We start from the raw sequence: 18,014 nt of genomic DNA, 5'->3' as shown, positions 1-18,014 counted from the left end.
ATCCATCTGCATATGTAGACAGGTGGACCGCTCGCAAAATTACCAAGATTTTTACGCGAAACCATGCTTGAAGATGTCAATAGGAGTTTAAATCCGTTGCAAGGCCATAGTTGATTGTAGGGCGATATGATGTCAATCAATGGTGCTATACCAGTACAAGTTGGTCTGCAAAACAGGGCACTGCTTATCAATTACTTATAAATTACTTAACCCTCTGAGGCCCCTTGTTGCACTGGTGCAACATAATTTTCAAAACTGAATAGAGCAACTACAAAGGCTTTGTAACCAAATATTTTTCTCAAGTGGCTTTTTAAATATTTTTATGCAACCCCAAACCCAAAATTGATTGGATTTCATGCTCGTGATGTCACCACAGAACTCTAGAACATTCCGTGGAATTGAAAGTTGACCACATGTGAAGAAAGCAACTTTTCAGGCAAGGATTTCTAGCTCTTTGAGGTAAGTTGGAATAACAAATTTTCTGTTTTGGGTACTATGTTGACCATACTTTTACACACATAAAATGTTTTGGAAAAATAAATTCTGTTTTGCTATCTATATGAGCTCAAAATTTTTTGTGCAGGAGTGCAACATTGGGCTCTGCATAGCTAAGCGGCAAGCCAAGGGATTAGTATAGGACATTCTAATTGACCATTGTTAGGGCTAATGCTCTTCATTTTTGTTGATGTGCATAATACTTAGTGTTGTAAAGATGGTAGTAGAGGGACACTGACTAACATTGAAGTAATATTACCAGGTTACTTTCACTGCTACTACCAGTACTTCTGCTATGATTGTAGTCATTTACTACCAAAGCAAATTGGTATTTCAAAATGATACAACATTATACAATTATTACACTTGATATAGCATGATAGTTAGGTGTGTAGGCTTTCTGTTGGGCTATTTTAGGTGTTAGACAAATGATATTGCAAAATAGACTGCTTTAGTTTGCAGATACAAAATTCATTCAAAGCCATAAGGAGCAGAGTTGATGGAACATATTTGCTAGACGAGCTCTGGAAAATGTGACCATGAATAGATGCCATTTGGAACGAATGTCTGTAAATAGAGCCTGAAAAATTTCACTCTATAGATGAAAAGATGTGTCAATACACTGGAAAGATCCACCCTTGCCGACAATACATACAGAGTAAGCCACATCCATGGCGCTTCAATATCTAGGGTCGAGCAGGAGTCAGTGGCATTTTGCATGACTTTGAAGTATACTAGGATGCTGATGGTAAGCGGACGGAGTTGAGCTAAGATGCTGATGTTGTACTCAAGCTAACATCTACTCTACAAGCGAACTGGAGGTACAAAATCTATGAAGACAACATGTTTATCAGTTTTCCCTTCATCCCTGAGCTATATACAAATGGGATGTTTTATACAGGTAATGTTCGAACCAACAGGGCTTCAGAATGCAAGCTCAAAGATGAAAATTCTTCAAAAAAGAGGGCAGAAGGTCCTATGACAACTATGTGGAGGAGGTCAACAATGTGGTTGCTGTCAGATGGTGTGACAACAACGCTGTCACCCTTCTCTGCTCATTGACTAGTGTACAGCCCCTTGCTCAAGCCAAGCAGTGGGACAAGTCATCAAAAGTGCATTTTTTCTACAACAAGTCTGCTATAATACAATCATATAAAAATATGGCAGGCAGTGATTTATAGGATTTATTTTTAGCAAAGCATTGCTTGGCCATGAAGAGCCGGTGATGGTATCTCTACTTGTGTTTGCGTTTTTAGTGGTAGCAGTAATCAATATTTGAAATATCTACAGGCGAGATAGTCGCTTTCTCCAGTTACCAAAAGTGAAGTACTAAATAGACGAAAATTCCAAGCAGAAGTTGCTGACAGTCTCATACATGTCAATGGTGCTGTCAAACAAGGACGACTATCTGCAGCAGGTGATGCCACTCTATGACCTACACCAGCTAGAAAAATTTGAAGTTCGAAATTCAAAAAATGCGAAGTTCACTATGACTATTTTGCTCATTGTCCAGTTAAGGTTCCAGGGCGAGGTTAAGAAAACAACTACTACCAATTGTCAAAAATGTGAAATAGTCTCTGCTTTCTGGATGAAAAAAATTATTTACGTGCCTATCATTGCAAGCGAATGGAGAGCTAGAGTTACTTTGAAACAGTTGATATTGCTCCAGTATTTCGTCCATCTGTACCAAACAGTGATGTAAACTGATATGCTTGTGTTGTATGTATATCGTATATAAATATATATATATATATATGTATATAATTATATATATATTTATACATATGTATAAATATGTATATATATGCTATATATAATTATATATACACATGTATAAATATGTATATTGTATATATGTATATTGTATATGTATATATGTAGATTTAACACTTATTCATTCAAAATAAATGTATTTTACTGGCTCAAATACTTCATAACATCATTGCCTGTTGTGGTAATTTATATAGCATTAAAGCCCAATGTTGCATGAGTGCAACATTTAATATCTCAGGTCAAGGTAATAGTAGAAAATAAAAAAATTAGAAAAACACTCATATATATATCTGGAGGCTATCCAAAAAGTTTGAAAATTTTCAGAGCAAAACCTCTGTGTGTGGGCCATTTGAGGAAAAGATGGTTATAGTCCACCGTTGCCTAGACAGTAGATATGCACTCGACGTTGTCTTTTACTCAATACGTTTAATATAAGCAAATCGCTGACAGGTCACAGGATATACCCTGATACAACCTTATATGTGCCAAGGTCATAGTCATAGTATCATCATAGTCAAAGCAACTGAAGAAATGATATCTTAGGTCAATTTACAGGGTAGATGGACATACCAGCAGCCACAGTTTTGGCCACCTGAAGGACAGCTTTGCAAATACAGTAGTTGATTTTTGTGAGTAGTACCACACCTTCTTTTTACAAATCATGCATATAGGTACGTTTAAATGTAGGTCTTGATACATATAAGTGGACAACAAAATTGGATATTGTGATTTTCTTTGGTGGCTCGTCTTCATCTTGACAAGGTGTATCATGATTAGCAGGTTTTTGGGTCTCTTCATGTGGCTAAATGAATGTCAGCACAACATTGACTAAGGAAATCATCACCACTTAGTCAGTTTATACCAATAAACTTGAGTGAATACACGCATTTGTCCATTTAGCCATCGCGGCATAGCGTTAGTATGTATTACGTTGCTATATGTCGCTACCCAAATCAAAATGGCCGAAGCCCACTCTTGCACGATCAAACGAACGTATTTGATTAAACTTTATGTAATGAAACAACTTTGTGCTTTGCGCTCACTGTTCAGGCATTGAGGCTAAGAATAAAGCCAAGGCTATTACTCAACCTTTGCGCATGAGCTTGTAAACTTTATTATTTCATATACCTTCAATAATTTTAAGAATGCTTCATAGGGACGAAGTCGTATGTTTTGCGTGCACAGAACAGCCTACTTTTACTAACTTCAGTGAATTTTTATCCCATAAAGTTCGCAGTAAGTATTACACCCTGTTAAGTTGTTACGTTTGTAGGTCGTAAGATGGAGAACATCTAGTTGACACTATTGAAGAGCCTTGTTCGTTTATATTATACTCGCGATCTGTGGCTAGCATCCGAAAAAGAGCTCGTATAACCAGACGACAAAAAAGTGAAGGCTTTTATAACATAAATGAAAATGTTTTACTCAAATTCCTTTATTTAGTGTAAGTATCTTAAAATTACAGTCGTCTGCACAATTAAAAGTTTTCTCTGCTAACTTGTACGTTTGTCAAAGCTCTGGAGGCAGGCTTTGTTGTTGTTCGGGTGTTAATACATCAGAATACTTTTACAAGAAAGCATATAAACCTTGTTATCTGAAATGGTAAAAAAGTTTCTACTGCTTATCTCTCCTCTTTGTCAGAGAATCTAGCTGTAGCTACTTGAAAGCACATGAGATGCTGCATGTCTAATTAAGGATGCGACGAATGTTTCTCACCGTTCTCGTAGACGGCGACTATTGATCATGGATCTCAAAAAGGATTTATATATATATATATAGGCCTATATATATATATATGTTATTATATATATAATATAAATATAGTGTATATATATAATATAAATATAGTGTATATATAATATAAATATAGTGTGTATATATATATATAGTGTATATATATATACTATATATATATACTATATATATATATACTATATATATATATACTATATATATACTATATATATAGACTATATATATATAGACTATATATATAGACTATATATATAGACTATATATATATAGACTATATATAGACTATATATATATTATACAGACTATATATATTATACAGACTAAATATAGTATAAATATAGTGTATATATAATATAAATATAGTGTGTATATATATATATATATATACTACATATATAGACTATATATATATATATACTATATATATAGACTATATATATAGACTATATATATATAGACTATATATATAGACTATATATATAGACTATATATATATATAGACTATATATATAGACTATATATATATAGACTATATATATAGACTATATATATATAGACTATATATATAGACTATATATATATATATATATATATATAGACTATATATATATAGACTATATATATAGACTATATATATAGACTATATATATAGACTATATATATAGACTATATATATAGACTATATATATCGACTATATATATCGACTATATATATCGACTATATATATATAGACTATATATATAGACTATATATATAGACTATATATATCGACTATACACAGTCAAACATGGATAACTCGTCCACGGATAGCTCGAACACATGGTTAATTCGAACATTTCCTTTGGTCCGTTCCCACGTAATGATAAATTGCTATAGATAACTCGAACTCAACACTGTTAATTCGAACTGTTTTTTTGCCCAACGGCTACCGAAACGGTTGTTATCGCTTTAGAAAATCACTTTATTCAAAGCCATAGAGGTAAACTTCATCTTTTCGTAATTCATAAGCGTCGTTATTACCACCATCGGCAAAATATTTTTGTCAACGACTTTTCTAAAGGTTTGGTGAAATTTGATTTATACTGCTATACGATGAGTAGCACGGGCTAGCCGGGTCACGCGCGCAAGGGTTTTCGCCACGCACATACAAAACAAAAATCGCATGTTGTTTTTGTTTTGTATGTGCGTGGCGAAAATCCTTGAGTGTGTGACCCGGCTAGCCCGTGATGAATAGTTTTCCGACGTTGATTCCGTGTTGAATCATTGTCGGAATGTAGAATGTTTAAAACGTCTTAAAAATTGTTGTAATTAAACTTTAACGTTGTCTGAGCTACAAAAAACTATTCATCGTTTGACCTAAACACAGAATACGTGTGTACATTCAATAAGTATCTATTAAAAAAACGTGAGTGATATAGAATGTACGTAAAACCTCGTAAAACTTCTAATTGAACTGCCTCGGAGTGTTGCTCTTAACGAATCCCAGGTAAAGTAAAATAATCTTTGCATAAACTTCAAGAAAAAACGGCAAAATTGATCGTGGTAAAACCCCAAAAGAAAAAAATGTCTTTTCTTTTGAGCATTTCAACAACGATCAAGTTTTGCCAATGTCAATCTGAAAAACGTCCTGGCAATAACATCACCTCAAACAACAAACCAATCTCAAGTGATAGAAAAATCTCTATACTTTTTCATAAAGACGTTTTAAACTTTACATTAGAAGCATTTAATTTGAAACAAGCCATTTGTGCTTTTGATTTATATTATAGTTTGTATATGTACATGTATCTACTAATAAATAAGTAAATATATGGACTTGTGACAGTGCTCTGATAACTTGAACGCTCTGATAATTCGAACACTTTTGCTCGGTCCCTTGAAGTTCGAGTTATCCATGTTTGACTGTATATATAGACTATATATATATAGACTATCTACTATATAAACGGCAATCGTTGTGTATCTGTCTGTCCGCTTTATAGAGTACCGTACTTTTCCGACTATTAGCCGCTACTTTTATATAAGGGCGTGTCTATTCTGTGGTTTTTTTCACCGCTAGGGCGCATTAACGGGAATCTCCGGTTAGTACACGCCTCTATTATAATACGTAACCTGCTATTCATCGTAGGGATGGACGATAAATACTGATATGCTAATAGTATGAGTTGTCTTCTCGATATATTGAGTCACCGATAACTCCCAAATATGAGCAGTATAAATAAATTATATGGCGGTCTTTTTTTTCGATTCGATCGTTAGTTAGTTAGTAATCTTTTATTTTGCTGATAACAGAATAACAAAAAGCCTGTATTTGCAGGCATATTATCCAATAAAACGGAAACTGTAGAAGAATCCTGAATGCAAGATAGTAGTGAACAATTCATATTTAGTTTGAGATTATTTGTGTAAAAGTTAAAAGAAAATTTACATGAGAGGATGACTTCAAATAAGTAATGCAGGATAGCTTATACAAAGATAAATTGATTGATATGTACTATATACAAGGGTTCAGGGCTGAAGAATCCTCTATGAGTATTGATTGTGGCAAGATTGTAACAGATTCGATCGTACGAAGCAAACTTAATTAATATGAGTAAGTAGTAAAATTAAATTAGTAGTAAATATTAGTAGTGAATTAAATAAAATTTACTACTCTTTAAATAAATTAATGAGTAGTAAATTACATCTAATTAATATTTACTGCCAACGTGTACCGGGAAGGTCATGTGAACATTTGTTTCTTGCAACCACTAGAAAAACACTGTTCTCTATCTACTATATAAACGGCAATCGTTGTCTGTCTGTTTGATTGAGTGTCCGCCTTATAGAGCGGTCTTTCCTTTTATCGTCGTACGAATTTCGGTCGTACGAAGCGAACTGAATTAATATGTGTAGTAACAGTAAATAAATTATAGAGTGGTCTTTCTTTTTCCATTCGGTCGAACGAAGCCAACCGAACTAATATGAATACTAAATATCGTAACTTCGGTATATGGACTATTAGCCGCTACTTTTCTCTGACGATTTGAGCCAAGCGGCTTATATAAAGGTGTGGCGATTCTGTTGTTTTTCTTTCACCGCTCGGGCGCATTAACCGAAATCCCCAGTTAGCACGCTTTTTAAACAGTAAATTTTCTGCCGTGTTAAAAAGCGCCTTCCTGAGTTCTGCGGCCTATACAAAGGTGTCTATACAGCTATACAAAAGTACTATTTATTAAATAAAATAAATTAACGAGTAGTTATTTACATGCAATTAATATTTACTGCCAACGTGTACCAAGAAGGTCACGTAAACGTTTGTTTCTTGGAAGCCACTGGAAAAACGCATTTCTCACCTACTAAATTTTCACATCGAAAAGGTAAGCGTTTCTTATACGACGTTGTATTGTCTATGAATTGCCACATCTCCACTACTTAATAACGTTGGATTTGCCGCTGTTCGTGATAGTGGGTCATGTTCATTTCCTTCAGCAGCCGAGTTACTAATTTTTTTCCAGCTACGAGTAGGCCTACTGTAACTTACTATTACAGAACTTTCACGAGTACTCCGAGGGTTGCGATACGCTATTGTGAAAAGAAAGAGAGCAGCTGCTATCGACTTACTGTCACCCTGCATCAGCTATGACCAGCTATACATCGCCTGCTCAAAAGTAGGCACACGCCGAAAACTGTTTTTTCATACGCCCGACAGAAAAACCAAAAATGTTGTCTATCCGCAAGTGTTGCGTTGAACTAAGGGAGAGAGAGAGAAGAAGAGAAAGGGAGAGAGAGGGGGGGGGAGAAAGGGAGAGAGAGAGGGAGGGAGAGAAGGGGTGAGAGAGGGAGAGAGCGAGGAGGAGAGGGGGGAGAGAGAGGGAGAGAAAGGGAGAGAAAGGGAGAGAGAGGGAGAGGGGGGAGAGAGGGAGAGAGAGAGAGGGGGGAGAGGGAGAGAGAGAGAGGGAGGGAGAGAAGGGGAGAGAGAGGGAGAGCGAGGAGGAGAGGGGGGGGAGAGAGAGAGGGAGAGAAAGAGGGAGAGAGAGAGGGGGAGAGAGGGGGAAGAGGGAGGGGGAGAGAGAGAGGGGGAGAGAGAGAGGGGGGGAGAGAGAGGGGAGAGACGGAGAGAGGGGAAAGAGGGAGAGAGGGAGATGTAACTGCATATTTGGAGTTGTTTTACAGTATGAAAGCCAACTCTCAATAAACCTTATGCTGCCCGTGAATCTGTTACTGTAGGCGGGTAATGCAGCTAGTATATATATAGACTATAAATATATAGACTATATATATATATATTATACAGACTATATATATTATACAGACTATATAGAAAAAGTTTCACCTCAATCTCCTTAAATTCATATTAGGGATATGCTTACTTTGGAAGAGTAAAAAACAAAAAATTACAAAATAAATCTTAAAAAAATTTTGAAGTTGGAATTATGTTGCCACATATTTTAACCATAAGGCGCTGTCTTAGTGAAAAAATGTTATCTTATATCCATCGGGATTGGAATGCCTACCAAAACTATAGTCTTGTACCATGACCTGGGAGTTTGTGCATTTGTTTCAAAATCTTTTCTGTTCCAAGTAGTGCACTCTTCTATTACTGATTATTGTACGATGTTACTGGGAGTCGTTTGAGCCACATCTGATGGATATGTGTTACTGCACCTAATGCACCTAATGCTCATAGGACTACTGGTGTAAATGATGTTTTTATATCCCAAAATTTTTCTATTCCTTATATTAGTGGCTGGTATTTTTCTACTTTTTCTTTGATAGCTAATGTATATTGCAGTCATTTAGAACCGCAACGTCAGTTATTTGTCCCATTGATCTTCGAATGTCAATTAAAACAATATCAGACCAGTTGGCCGACACGTGTTTCAGGACACGACAATGACACGGCATTCATCTAGTATATATATACTAGCTGTGCTACCCGGCATTGCCCGGGTAATAGAAAAGTCTTTGTACAGAAAATTGATTTGTATTTGATTTATAACAACATTTGCCATTCTCACTTTCAAACTACTGTACATATCATGAGAAAAGTGTGTTGTCTTATAAACCATGAGAAGTAGTGAGAGTTGCTCGCTATTAGCCTGCGTGCTATTAGCCAGTACGTTTAATAATGTGAGCGAACAGCTTCTCGTGACGTTATGCGATGACCCCCGTCGTAAGCAAACCCGTTAGGTATTTGCTCTCATATAATGACTTATATTGGCGACGAGCAATTCTGTTTCTATAGTCTAGTGGGTAGGGCGTCCGACTGGCAAACTGCAGAGTCCGAGATCGATTCTTCTTCGGTATGGAATCTTTATTTCAAGATTTTAAGACCTATTGCCGGAATGTGTACCAACATACGGACATACTTTGAGAAATATATATATAGATATGATGCGTATACCATACACATGTACAATATATATATATATATATATATATATATATATGGTACTTATATAATATATATAAGATACTTATATAATATACTACATGAATGCCTGGCGTTGCGTGGGTAATATAATAGTCTTTGCGCTGAAAGCTTACTTTTATTTAACATATACAACATTTACCATTCTAACTTTTAAACTTCATATCATGACAAAAGTGTTTTTGTACAGTTCAAATAAATTAACAGAAAAACTAAACAATGAGACTTGGAAGTGTGTGTATAAAAAGGTTACTGTTGCTGCAGTAGCTCGTTGTATCCACAGTTTTGGTGAACAATACTGGTACCTCTCGATACTGGTACCTCTCGATACTGGTACAAAGGCAAAAATGAGATATCTATGGCGCCTTACAGTGCCTCGCGTTGCGCGTTCACAACTCGAGTTGATCAACTCGAGTTGCACAACTCGAGTTGTGAACACGCAACGCGACTTTTCAAAAGTAAGGTGCAATATACTGGTATTACGGTAGCATAACCGTAGATCTGGTTATATTAACAATGGTATATTATTAGGCACCCGTTAGCTAATAGAAATTAAACTATGTATGCACTGTAAAACTAAAACTAATAGCGAATTATTAGAATTATACTGTGCCGAGTTTGCAACTCGAGTTGTACAACTCGAGTTGCACAACTCGAGTTGTACAACTCGAGTTTGTAAATATAACTCGAGTTGTTCAACTCGAGTTGCACAACTCGAGTTCATCAAAACCCAAGCCGAGTTCTTTCAACAGCAACTCGAGTTCAACAACTCGGCTTGAGAACATCTCATCATTTTATTTTCTCTAGCTATATGGAATTTTTTTGTGCATCATTAAACGCCGTTGAAATAATTTCTATGTTCATTTTCGGTGTTCATTCAGTTTCTTGTCAGATTCTAGAGAGATGACTCTTTTTTCATTTGAAAAAGAAGTTGCCCGGCTGGCTGCGAATCTCTTTTTCCCAAACAGGTTTACATACGGCAGTAAAATTCTGGCTCATGATTGGCTTTAGTAATTGAGTTTTAGTAACCAAAACTTACATCATTAAAATAGAAATCAATAGTTATAATTAGAAAGAAACACAAAATTCTAAATGACGTAGCAAAACTGATGTTATCATTCAAAAAGTGCTGTTTAAACGTAAGAGACGCTCACTTAAAACTCATTAATTTAAGCCATTTTGAATAATATTTTGGAATTTTGTGTTCCTCTCTAATTATAACTATTGACTTTCAATGTAATGATGTAGGTTTTGATTACTAAAACTCGATTTCTAAAGCCAATCATGAGCCAAAATTTTACTGCCGTATGTAAACCTGTTTGGGAAAAAAATTAGCTGCTCGGTTCTCATATAGATTGTTTCTAGTTTGCTTTTTACATTCTACAATTGTTTTTGTCTCTTTATATTTATAGAAATGAATATGCGCAAATCTCGCCAATATATAATTTAAATATGTATACATATTTAAATCATTATTATTATTATTAAATTTCTGTAAATGAGACACCCCAATTACTCACTTTGCTTTCTTTACGAACCCGTGTTAGTTTTGCGTATAGGTAACACAACTCGAGGTCATAAACCCAGGCCGAGTTGTACAATTCGGCAACTCGAGTTGGACAACACGGCAACTCGAGTTGTACAACTCGAGTTGTGAACGCGCAACGCGAGGCACTGTAAGGCGCCATAGATATCGGACTGCATGTCCGAATATCGAATGTTGAGGCAATTCCTACACAAGATAATACAGTTGTCCTCGTGAAAAGCATTTAGCTTTTACAGGTTTACCGAAAACGGAATATGAATGTAACGGCACATTTAAAAATTACAAATTAAAAAAATAGGTAGCACAATGATAAAAAAATTTGCTTTTAAGAAATTTCAAAAAAATAATAAATGCTGACAGTAATATTAATTAATAATAAAAAGTGCACATTTAGCATGCGCAATCACGTAAAGGACATACATTATATGGTAAGAGGGATAGGAAAGACAGGAACGGTCGAACCCGTGGTCTACGCACGCTTGTTGGTAGACTTGCAATTGGAATGTCGCGAGTTCAAATCCAGTACGAAGATAATTTTTTGTTGCTAAAACTTTATGGCTATAACTGAACATATGAATGGCATACAGACAAACATTGAGATTTGTAGATCTGTGATACATATATAACATGTATACAACACATGCATATTACGCACGAAATAGGTATATTATGTACGAAATAGGTATATTATGTATGGTATAGTTATATTACATGCGATATATAATATAGATCCTTTATGAAATGGAGGTCATTCTACTCATTTGGTGCATGCTTAATAGTCGGTATTTGGTCTGCCAGCATTGTTATTTTGCTCAATACACTATGCATTGTGAATTATGTATTTTTTTAATTCTGAATGTTGTACTATCATTTCAGACCCTAATATCCTAACACTTAAATACACGTTTGATTCTGAATGTTGTACTATCATTTCAGGCCCTAATATCCTAACACTTAAATACACGTTTGATTCTGAATGTTGTACTATCATTTCAGACCCTAATATCCTAACACTTAAATACACGTTTGATTCTGAATGTTGTACTATCATTTCAGACCCTAATATCCTGACACTTAAATACACGTTTGATTCTGAATGTTGTACTATCATTTCAGACCCTAATATCCTGACACTTAAATACACGTTTGATTCTGAATGTTGTACTATCATTTCAGACCCTAATATCCTAACACTTAAATACACGTTTGATTCTGAATGTTGTACTATCATTTCAGACCCTAATATCCTGACACTTAAATACACGTTTGATTCTGAATGTTGTACTATCATTTCAGACCCTAATATCCTGACACTTAAATACACGTTTGATTCTGAATGTTGTACTATCATTTCAGACCCTAATATCGTAACACTTAAATACACGTTTGATTCTGAATGTTGTATTATCATTTCAGACCCTAATATCCTAACACTTAAATACACATTTGATTCTGAATGTTGTACTATCATTTCAGACCCTAATATCCTAACACTTAAATACACATTTGATTCTGAATGTTGTACTATCATTTCAGACCCTAATATTCTAACACTTAAATACACGTTTGATTCTGAATGTTGTACTATCATTTCAGGCCCTAATATCCTAACACTTAAATACACGTTTGATTCTGAATGTTGTACTATCATTTCAGACCCTAATATCCTAACACTTAAATACACGTTTGATTCTGAATGTTGTACTATCATTTCAGACCCTAATATCCTAACACTTAAATACACGTTTGATTCTGAATGTTGTACTATCATTTCAGACCCTAATATCCTAACACTTAAATACACGTTTGATTCTGAATGTTGTACTATCATTTCAGGCCCTAATATCCTAACACTTAAATACACGTTTGATTCTGAATGTTGTACTATCATTTCAGACCCTAATATCCTGACACTTAAATACACGTTTGATTCTGAATGTTGTACTATCATTTCAGGCCCTAATATCGTAACACTTAAATACACGTTTGATTCTGAATGTTGTACTATCATTTCAGACCCTAATATCCTAACACTTTGTACTTACAGTCTGTCTTGAAACCTAATCTTGGACCTTAAACTCACAAACATGGCAATCATTTTACATACATTCAAGTGAATCACTTCTAGGTATAGTGAAAATAGTGCAGTGCTATAAATATCCTTTATTACATACAGTAGCTCCACACAAGATCAGTGCACTGCTACAAATATATTTTATTATATAATGTACAATGTAGCTCCACACAAGGTCAGCAACAAATAGAAAGGTCTGAATGCAGCTCATTGTTATGCTGAAGAAAAAGAGAACTAGACCGGAAACCAATTCCGGACACGCACCAGATTTTATTACCCCATGATTGAAAACGCACTTTTCGAAATAATCTGTTCTAACCATTCATGCAAAATCCTCCTACATGTACTTTACAATTTGCTGCAAAATGCCGTATGAATAAATTTTGTCAATCAGCACAGCAAGAAATATTTGGTATCTAGGCAGGTCCTAAGTAATGTCTAGGCAGGTCCTAAGTAATGTCTTGGCATGTCCTAAGTAATGTCTTGGCATGTCCTAAGTAATGTCTTGGCATGTCCTAAGTAATGTGGCCAAGTCTAAAGTGGCGGCTTGGGCATATTTACTCAAGTCGCTATTCACTGATATCTTTATCTCTTTATTAATTCTGATTTATAAGGTATTATCCTCCTGAAACAATCTTATTGCAAAAAATTTACGCGAGTGTGTGTTTAAGTTGTGCAGAACTTTGTATTAAAGTGTTTTACAAACTACCGATGTTCAGAATTAGTTTCAAATAGTTTTAGGTAAAAGTTATAAGATTTTTGTCACTTTAAATAGTTAAGTCTGCAAGTGTAGTCTAACCTAGCATAACTGGAACAAGAATAAAACATGTATTAACTTGACTCATTATCTAGCCTTATTCCCTTGTGCTGCCAAATACAAGCAGCAGCTTTCAAATCTGAGTTAACTCTTTGCTCTTTTAGAAAAAAACACATTAGTCTAATAGCTATGTGTAAGCAGGTTTTTCATTTCTTCAGTGGATGCCTACACGTACCCGCTATGTTGTTCCAGAAGCTTGTTCTCAGCAAGCTGATGACAGTCTCATGGCTTCTTCGAGCTTATGTATGCTATGCCCCTTGAAATTCTCTCGGAAATCTTCTTTGCTGCTACATTACGCGGTGTTCCACAAAGTGCATGGCATAAGTAAATTCAAATGTTGCGAAAGTAGTGTCGTGTCCAAAACAAAATGCAAGCCATCCAGAGCTGCCAACAACGGTCCTAAGAACCTTTCTGGACTACAAAAAACTGATAGAAAGTTTATCAGCTCGGGTAAGTTTTGTATCTGTTGGCTTGCATCTGCTCACATTTGTTGCTCATACATTTGTGTGTAAGTTCATTACAGTACTATGATTTAGTTGCAGCAGGCGAGACAGAAGGCATCGGGAAAAAAGTTTCAAGAGGCCGCGATCTATGCGATGATTTTTTTTTGCGTCTTCAAGAAGTGGAAATTAAGGAGGCCAGGTAACCTCAAGTACATAATAATCTGAGAAATCAATCATATGTTGTCAGCAGTTTGTTGAAATATGTCTCACATTTGCTTATGTATAACATCTGTTAATGTCAAAACATTTTCATAAATGGTCACCGTGATTCAGAGTTGTTTTCTCTATAAAGAAGTTCACGTATTTAGCCATATTTATTATCTCAATATACTACAAAAATATCTCATCATCTCTCACAGTATCGTTGCTCTGTTTCATAAAATAGGTTTAGAGATCTGCTTGACTAAACAACTGTCAGCAGTCATTTGTAAATGCAGTACATTTTACTTCACAAGTTCAGCGTGGTTTTTCATCTCCTGATAATTATAGCTTTACACTTGCAGCTTGGCATACACAAAGCGATGGCTGTCCTGTATCTATTGCACATATCGATCTATTGCAATAGTGGACCTTATCGGTCATATGCAGGGAACACACCCAGATATTCTAAAACAAGACATAGAAAAGCAAGACTTAGTCTCGAGTAACAATAATACGGTTATAAGGTAGGTGTCAAAGGGGCAAGATAATGAATACTGGTGTGGGATGTGTCACTATTGCGAGCTCAATCGCTATCATCATCGTGAAGCTACCAAAGGGTTCTGTTCATTTTCTAGGATGTCAGTCTATTTGAGCAAGCATCAGGTTGTGACAAGTAATAAACCCGCACTTCAGACCAACAGAGGGCATCATGGCTCCTCATTTAGATGTGATTTCTGTGACAAGCACTTCACTAAGTGAGAGCTAAACTTATAAGCAGTCATATATGTCTACATGTATGTGAGTTTTAGAGAAGTAAAAATAATTTCTCTGGCAATGATCTGTATATGTTATTAGCAAAACGTACCTGCAGAGGCACAGAGAAAAGGAACACATTAAACCAACATTTTACGAGTGTGATTTATGTAAGCATGTGGCGACGACCAAGCATAAACTCAAAGCACACAGGTGAGTATAACTCCAACATGTGTTCTCAAAGATTTATATCACAGTTAATTAGCCTAAACACTCTTTGTTTCATGTCCCATTGTAATGCTTCTTACAAGTCTCCATTTATTATACAAGAGCATTATTGTTGTGCCAGCAGTTTTAGCTCTCATCTCTTCATAATTAGTATGTACTAGTTACCTTGCAACGCATGTAGCATGTACATGTAACATGTACATGTAGCATGTCTCGTTAAAGTAATACAAGCTTTGTCAGGGTTTGTAGCTTTTTCTCTTATTTTGAATCCCTTTCAATTGCTTAGTTTTTTCAAAAGTTTCAATGCAAAAATTGATTAATTTGTTTTTTGTTCACACACTTTAGAGACAAGCACTTGGCAAAGGAGTTTCGGTGCAAGGAATGTAACTTTGTCTCTTCAGTAAAAGTTGCCATTCAGAGCCACAGACAAGTACATCGAACTGGCAGTCATGTCTGTGAGATCTGTAGTAAAGCTTATAAGCTTAAAGACACACTGGAGAAACACATGCGAGTATGTTGGTTTGTTCTCTGCTACAGAAACACATGCGAGTATGTTGGTCCGTTCTCTGCTACAGAAACACATGCGAGTATGTTGGTTTGTTCTCTGCTACAGAAACACATGCGAGTATGTTGGTTTGTTTTATATGGAGAAATACATGCGAACATGTTGGTAATGGTGACTGTGGTGGTATGATGTTGTTGGATATCTGCAAAGCCTCAATTCTAAAGAGTAGGTTTGTGATAACTGCCAGCTCTTAACGCATTTGAACTTGGCATCAGTTATTTTGAAGGTTCATGACAAGTCACGACCTTATGGTTGCACATTTGATGACTGCACCTTTAGATTCAAGACAGAGAGAATGTGTCGGGGACATTTAAAGACACACTATGGTCAGATGAACAACTTTCCCTGTTCGATATGCGGGTAAGTATGATTGGTTGTTGTTCTTACGAAGTCTCTGTAATCTTTGATTATTGATCACATAATCACACCCGCTGTCTTTGTGATCCACTTCTTTGGAGACACACACTTAGCCTATTACAACTTTTTGTAAAGCAGGACAACAGCAAGTATAGCATCTCTACCATCTGGATGATGATGTTAGCACTTGCTCGCGGAGTTGCCTGCTCATTGTTTCAATTGTAGCTGTAATTGAGTTGCAGGTTTAAATAATTTGTGGATAAAACTAGGCATGAGAATTTTTTGTTTTATAGATTTGCTGTTATCCGTGTTTCTCGAACACTGGCTCTGCTGCCTAATAGCAGCCTCTTGTGTTGGTTTTGCATAAAAAGTTTACATAGTATAGATAGATCACGTTTTTTCACAGATATTCCTTCCGACAAAAGCATCATCTGAAAAGGCATGTCGAAAACACTCATCACATGGACTTTATAGGTACTGAGACTAACCATAAAGCTGTGGAACGCATAGAAACATTTAGTCTTTCTACTCCTTCAAAAGCTGATGTAAAAGCTCCTGCCCAAAGCAACAGGTATGCCCTGCAGTCTATTCACAGGCTATAAAAATATCTCACATGAACAGCAATAAGAATATTAATAAAGGGCCAGTCATAGATTCTTTGCTGGTCTGTGAATATTTGAGGGAGTAAATAGATGATCACTAGATGAAAGATATGGAGTTCAGCCATCAGCCAATCACTGAACAGTAAGATGAGCTGTGAGCCTTCGACTGTATGACTGTTCCGTTGTTTCTACCATGATTGTTGAGCTATGATTAGTTAATTGATATAGCGCTATATTATGCTATCTGACAGTAAGAGATTTGAAAAATTGGTCAATGATTGATTGACCACCTGTTTCAAATTATTTCTCAACTTGACCCAATGACTAAGGAATTGTTTGCTCATCAAAGCGTCTCATCTTACTTATTTACCTTTTCATGAGAGTGGGACTAGCGCTCGAATAAAGCCCTTGAATTGACTAGTGATTGACTAACAAATCCTTTCAATTGTTCTTAATTTTCTTAGTGAAACATTATTGCAAGCTTTTCAGATCGAAGGTAATTCATTACACACTCATTACATACCCAGTACTCGCTATTTATGATTTTGTAGAGAGAATAACTCCTCATTCGATCTTCAAGATATCATTATTGAAGGAGAAGGGTTTGAAATAACAACAGGAGAGCATGCTAGCCGACAGCCCAAAATGCAGTCCATTATACTCCTTAAAACAAATGATAAAAATACTCTGCTTTATGATCAGACTAATGCTGGCATGGCAGAAGGTGTTTATCGAGACAGAGAGAGCAATTCGGTTTACGTAAGAAACTCACATTTCACTGAGGAAGCTTCTACTTCTGTAGAAGCACCGAGCTCAGAGCTACTAGGGAGCGCAATGCCATCTACATATTGCCTAGAGGAACCGCAGGAGCAGACGGAGCCACCCGTTCAATCTACTACCAGCGTAGAATTTATAGTTGACAGAAACGCTGACGAAGTTATATTTAGCGAGTCTCGTGAGCAAAATGTGCCTGATACACTCTTTAATTAGA

At 35.7% G+C, this 18,014-nt stretch overlaps 1 protein-coding gene across 1 annotated transcript in view; it reads left to right on the top strand.

The window, feature by feature from the left end:
• LOC137391711 (uncharacterized) overlaps nt 1-18,013 on the top strand; it is a 34,613-nt gene extending 16,600 nt beyond the window's left edge. The window contains 10 exon segments of the mRNA XM_068078241.1: nt 3,433-3,504; nt 14,070-14,324; nt 14,411-14,516; nt 14,881-15,042; nt 15,154-15,273; nt 15,374-15,484; nt 15,845-16,010; nt 16,291-16,424; nt 16,828-16,992; nt 17,575-18,013. Coding sequence (XP_067934342.1) covers nt 3,433-3,504; nt 14,070-14,324; nt 14,411-14,516; nt 14,881-15,042; nt 15,154-15,273; nt 15,374-15,484; nt 15,845-16,010; nt 16,291-16,424; nt 16,828-16,992; nt 17,575-18,013 — 1,730 coding nt within the window.
• The last annotated feature ends 1 nt before the right edge of the window (nt 18,014 follows it).

This window comes from Watersipora subatra, chromosome 3 (genome assembly GCF_963576615.1).
Source record: "Watersipora subatra chromosome 3, tzWatSuba1.1, whole genome shotgun sequence".
NCBI lineage: Eukaryota > Metazoa > Bryozoa > Gymnolaemata > Cheilostomatida > Watersiporidae > Watersipora > Watersipora subatra.
This window is presented reverse-complemented; position numbering and strand designations above follow the sequence as displayed.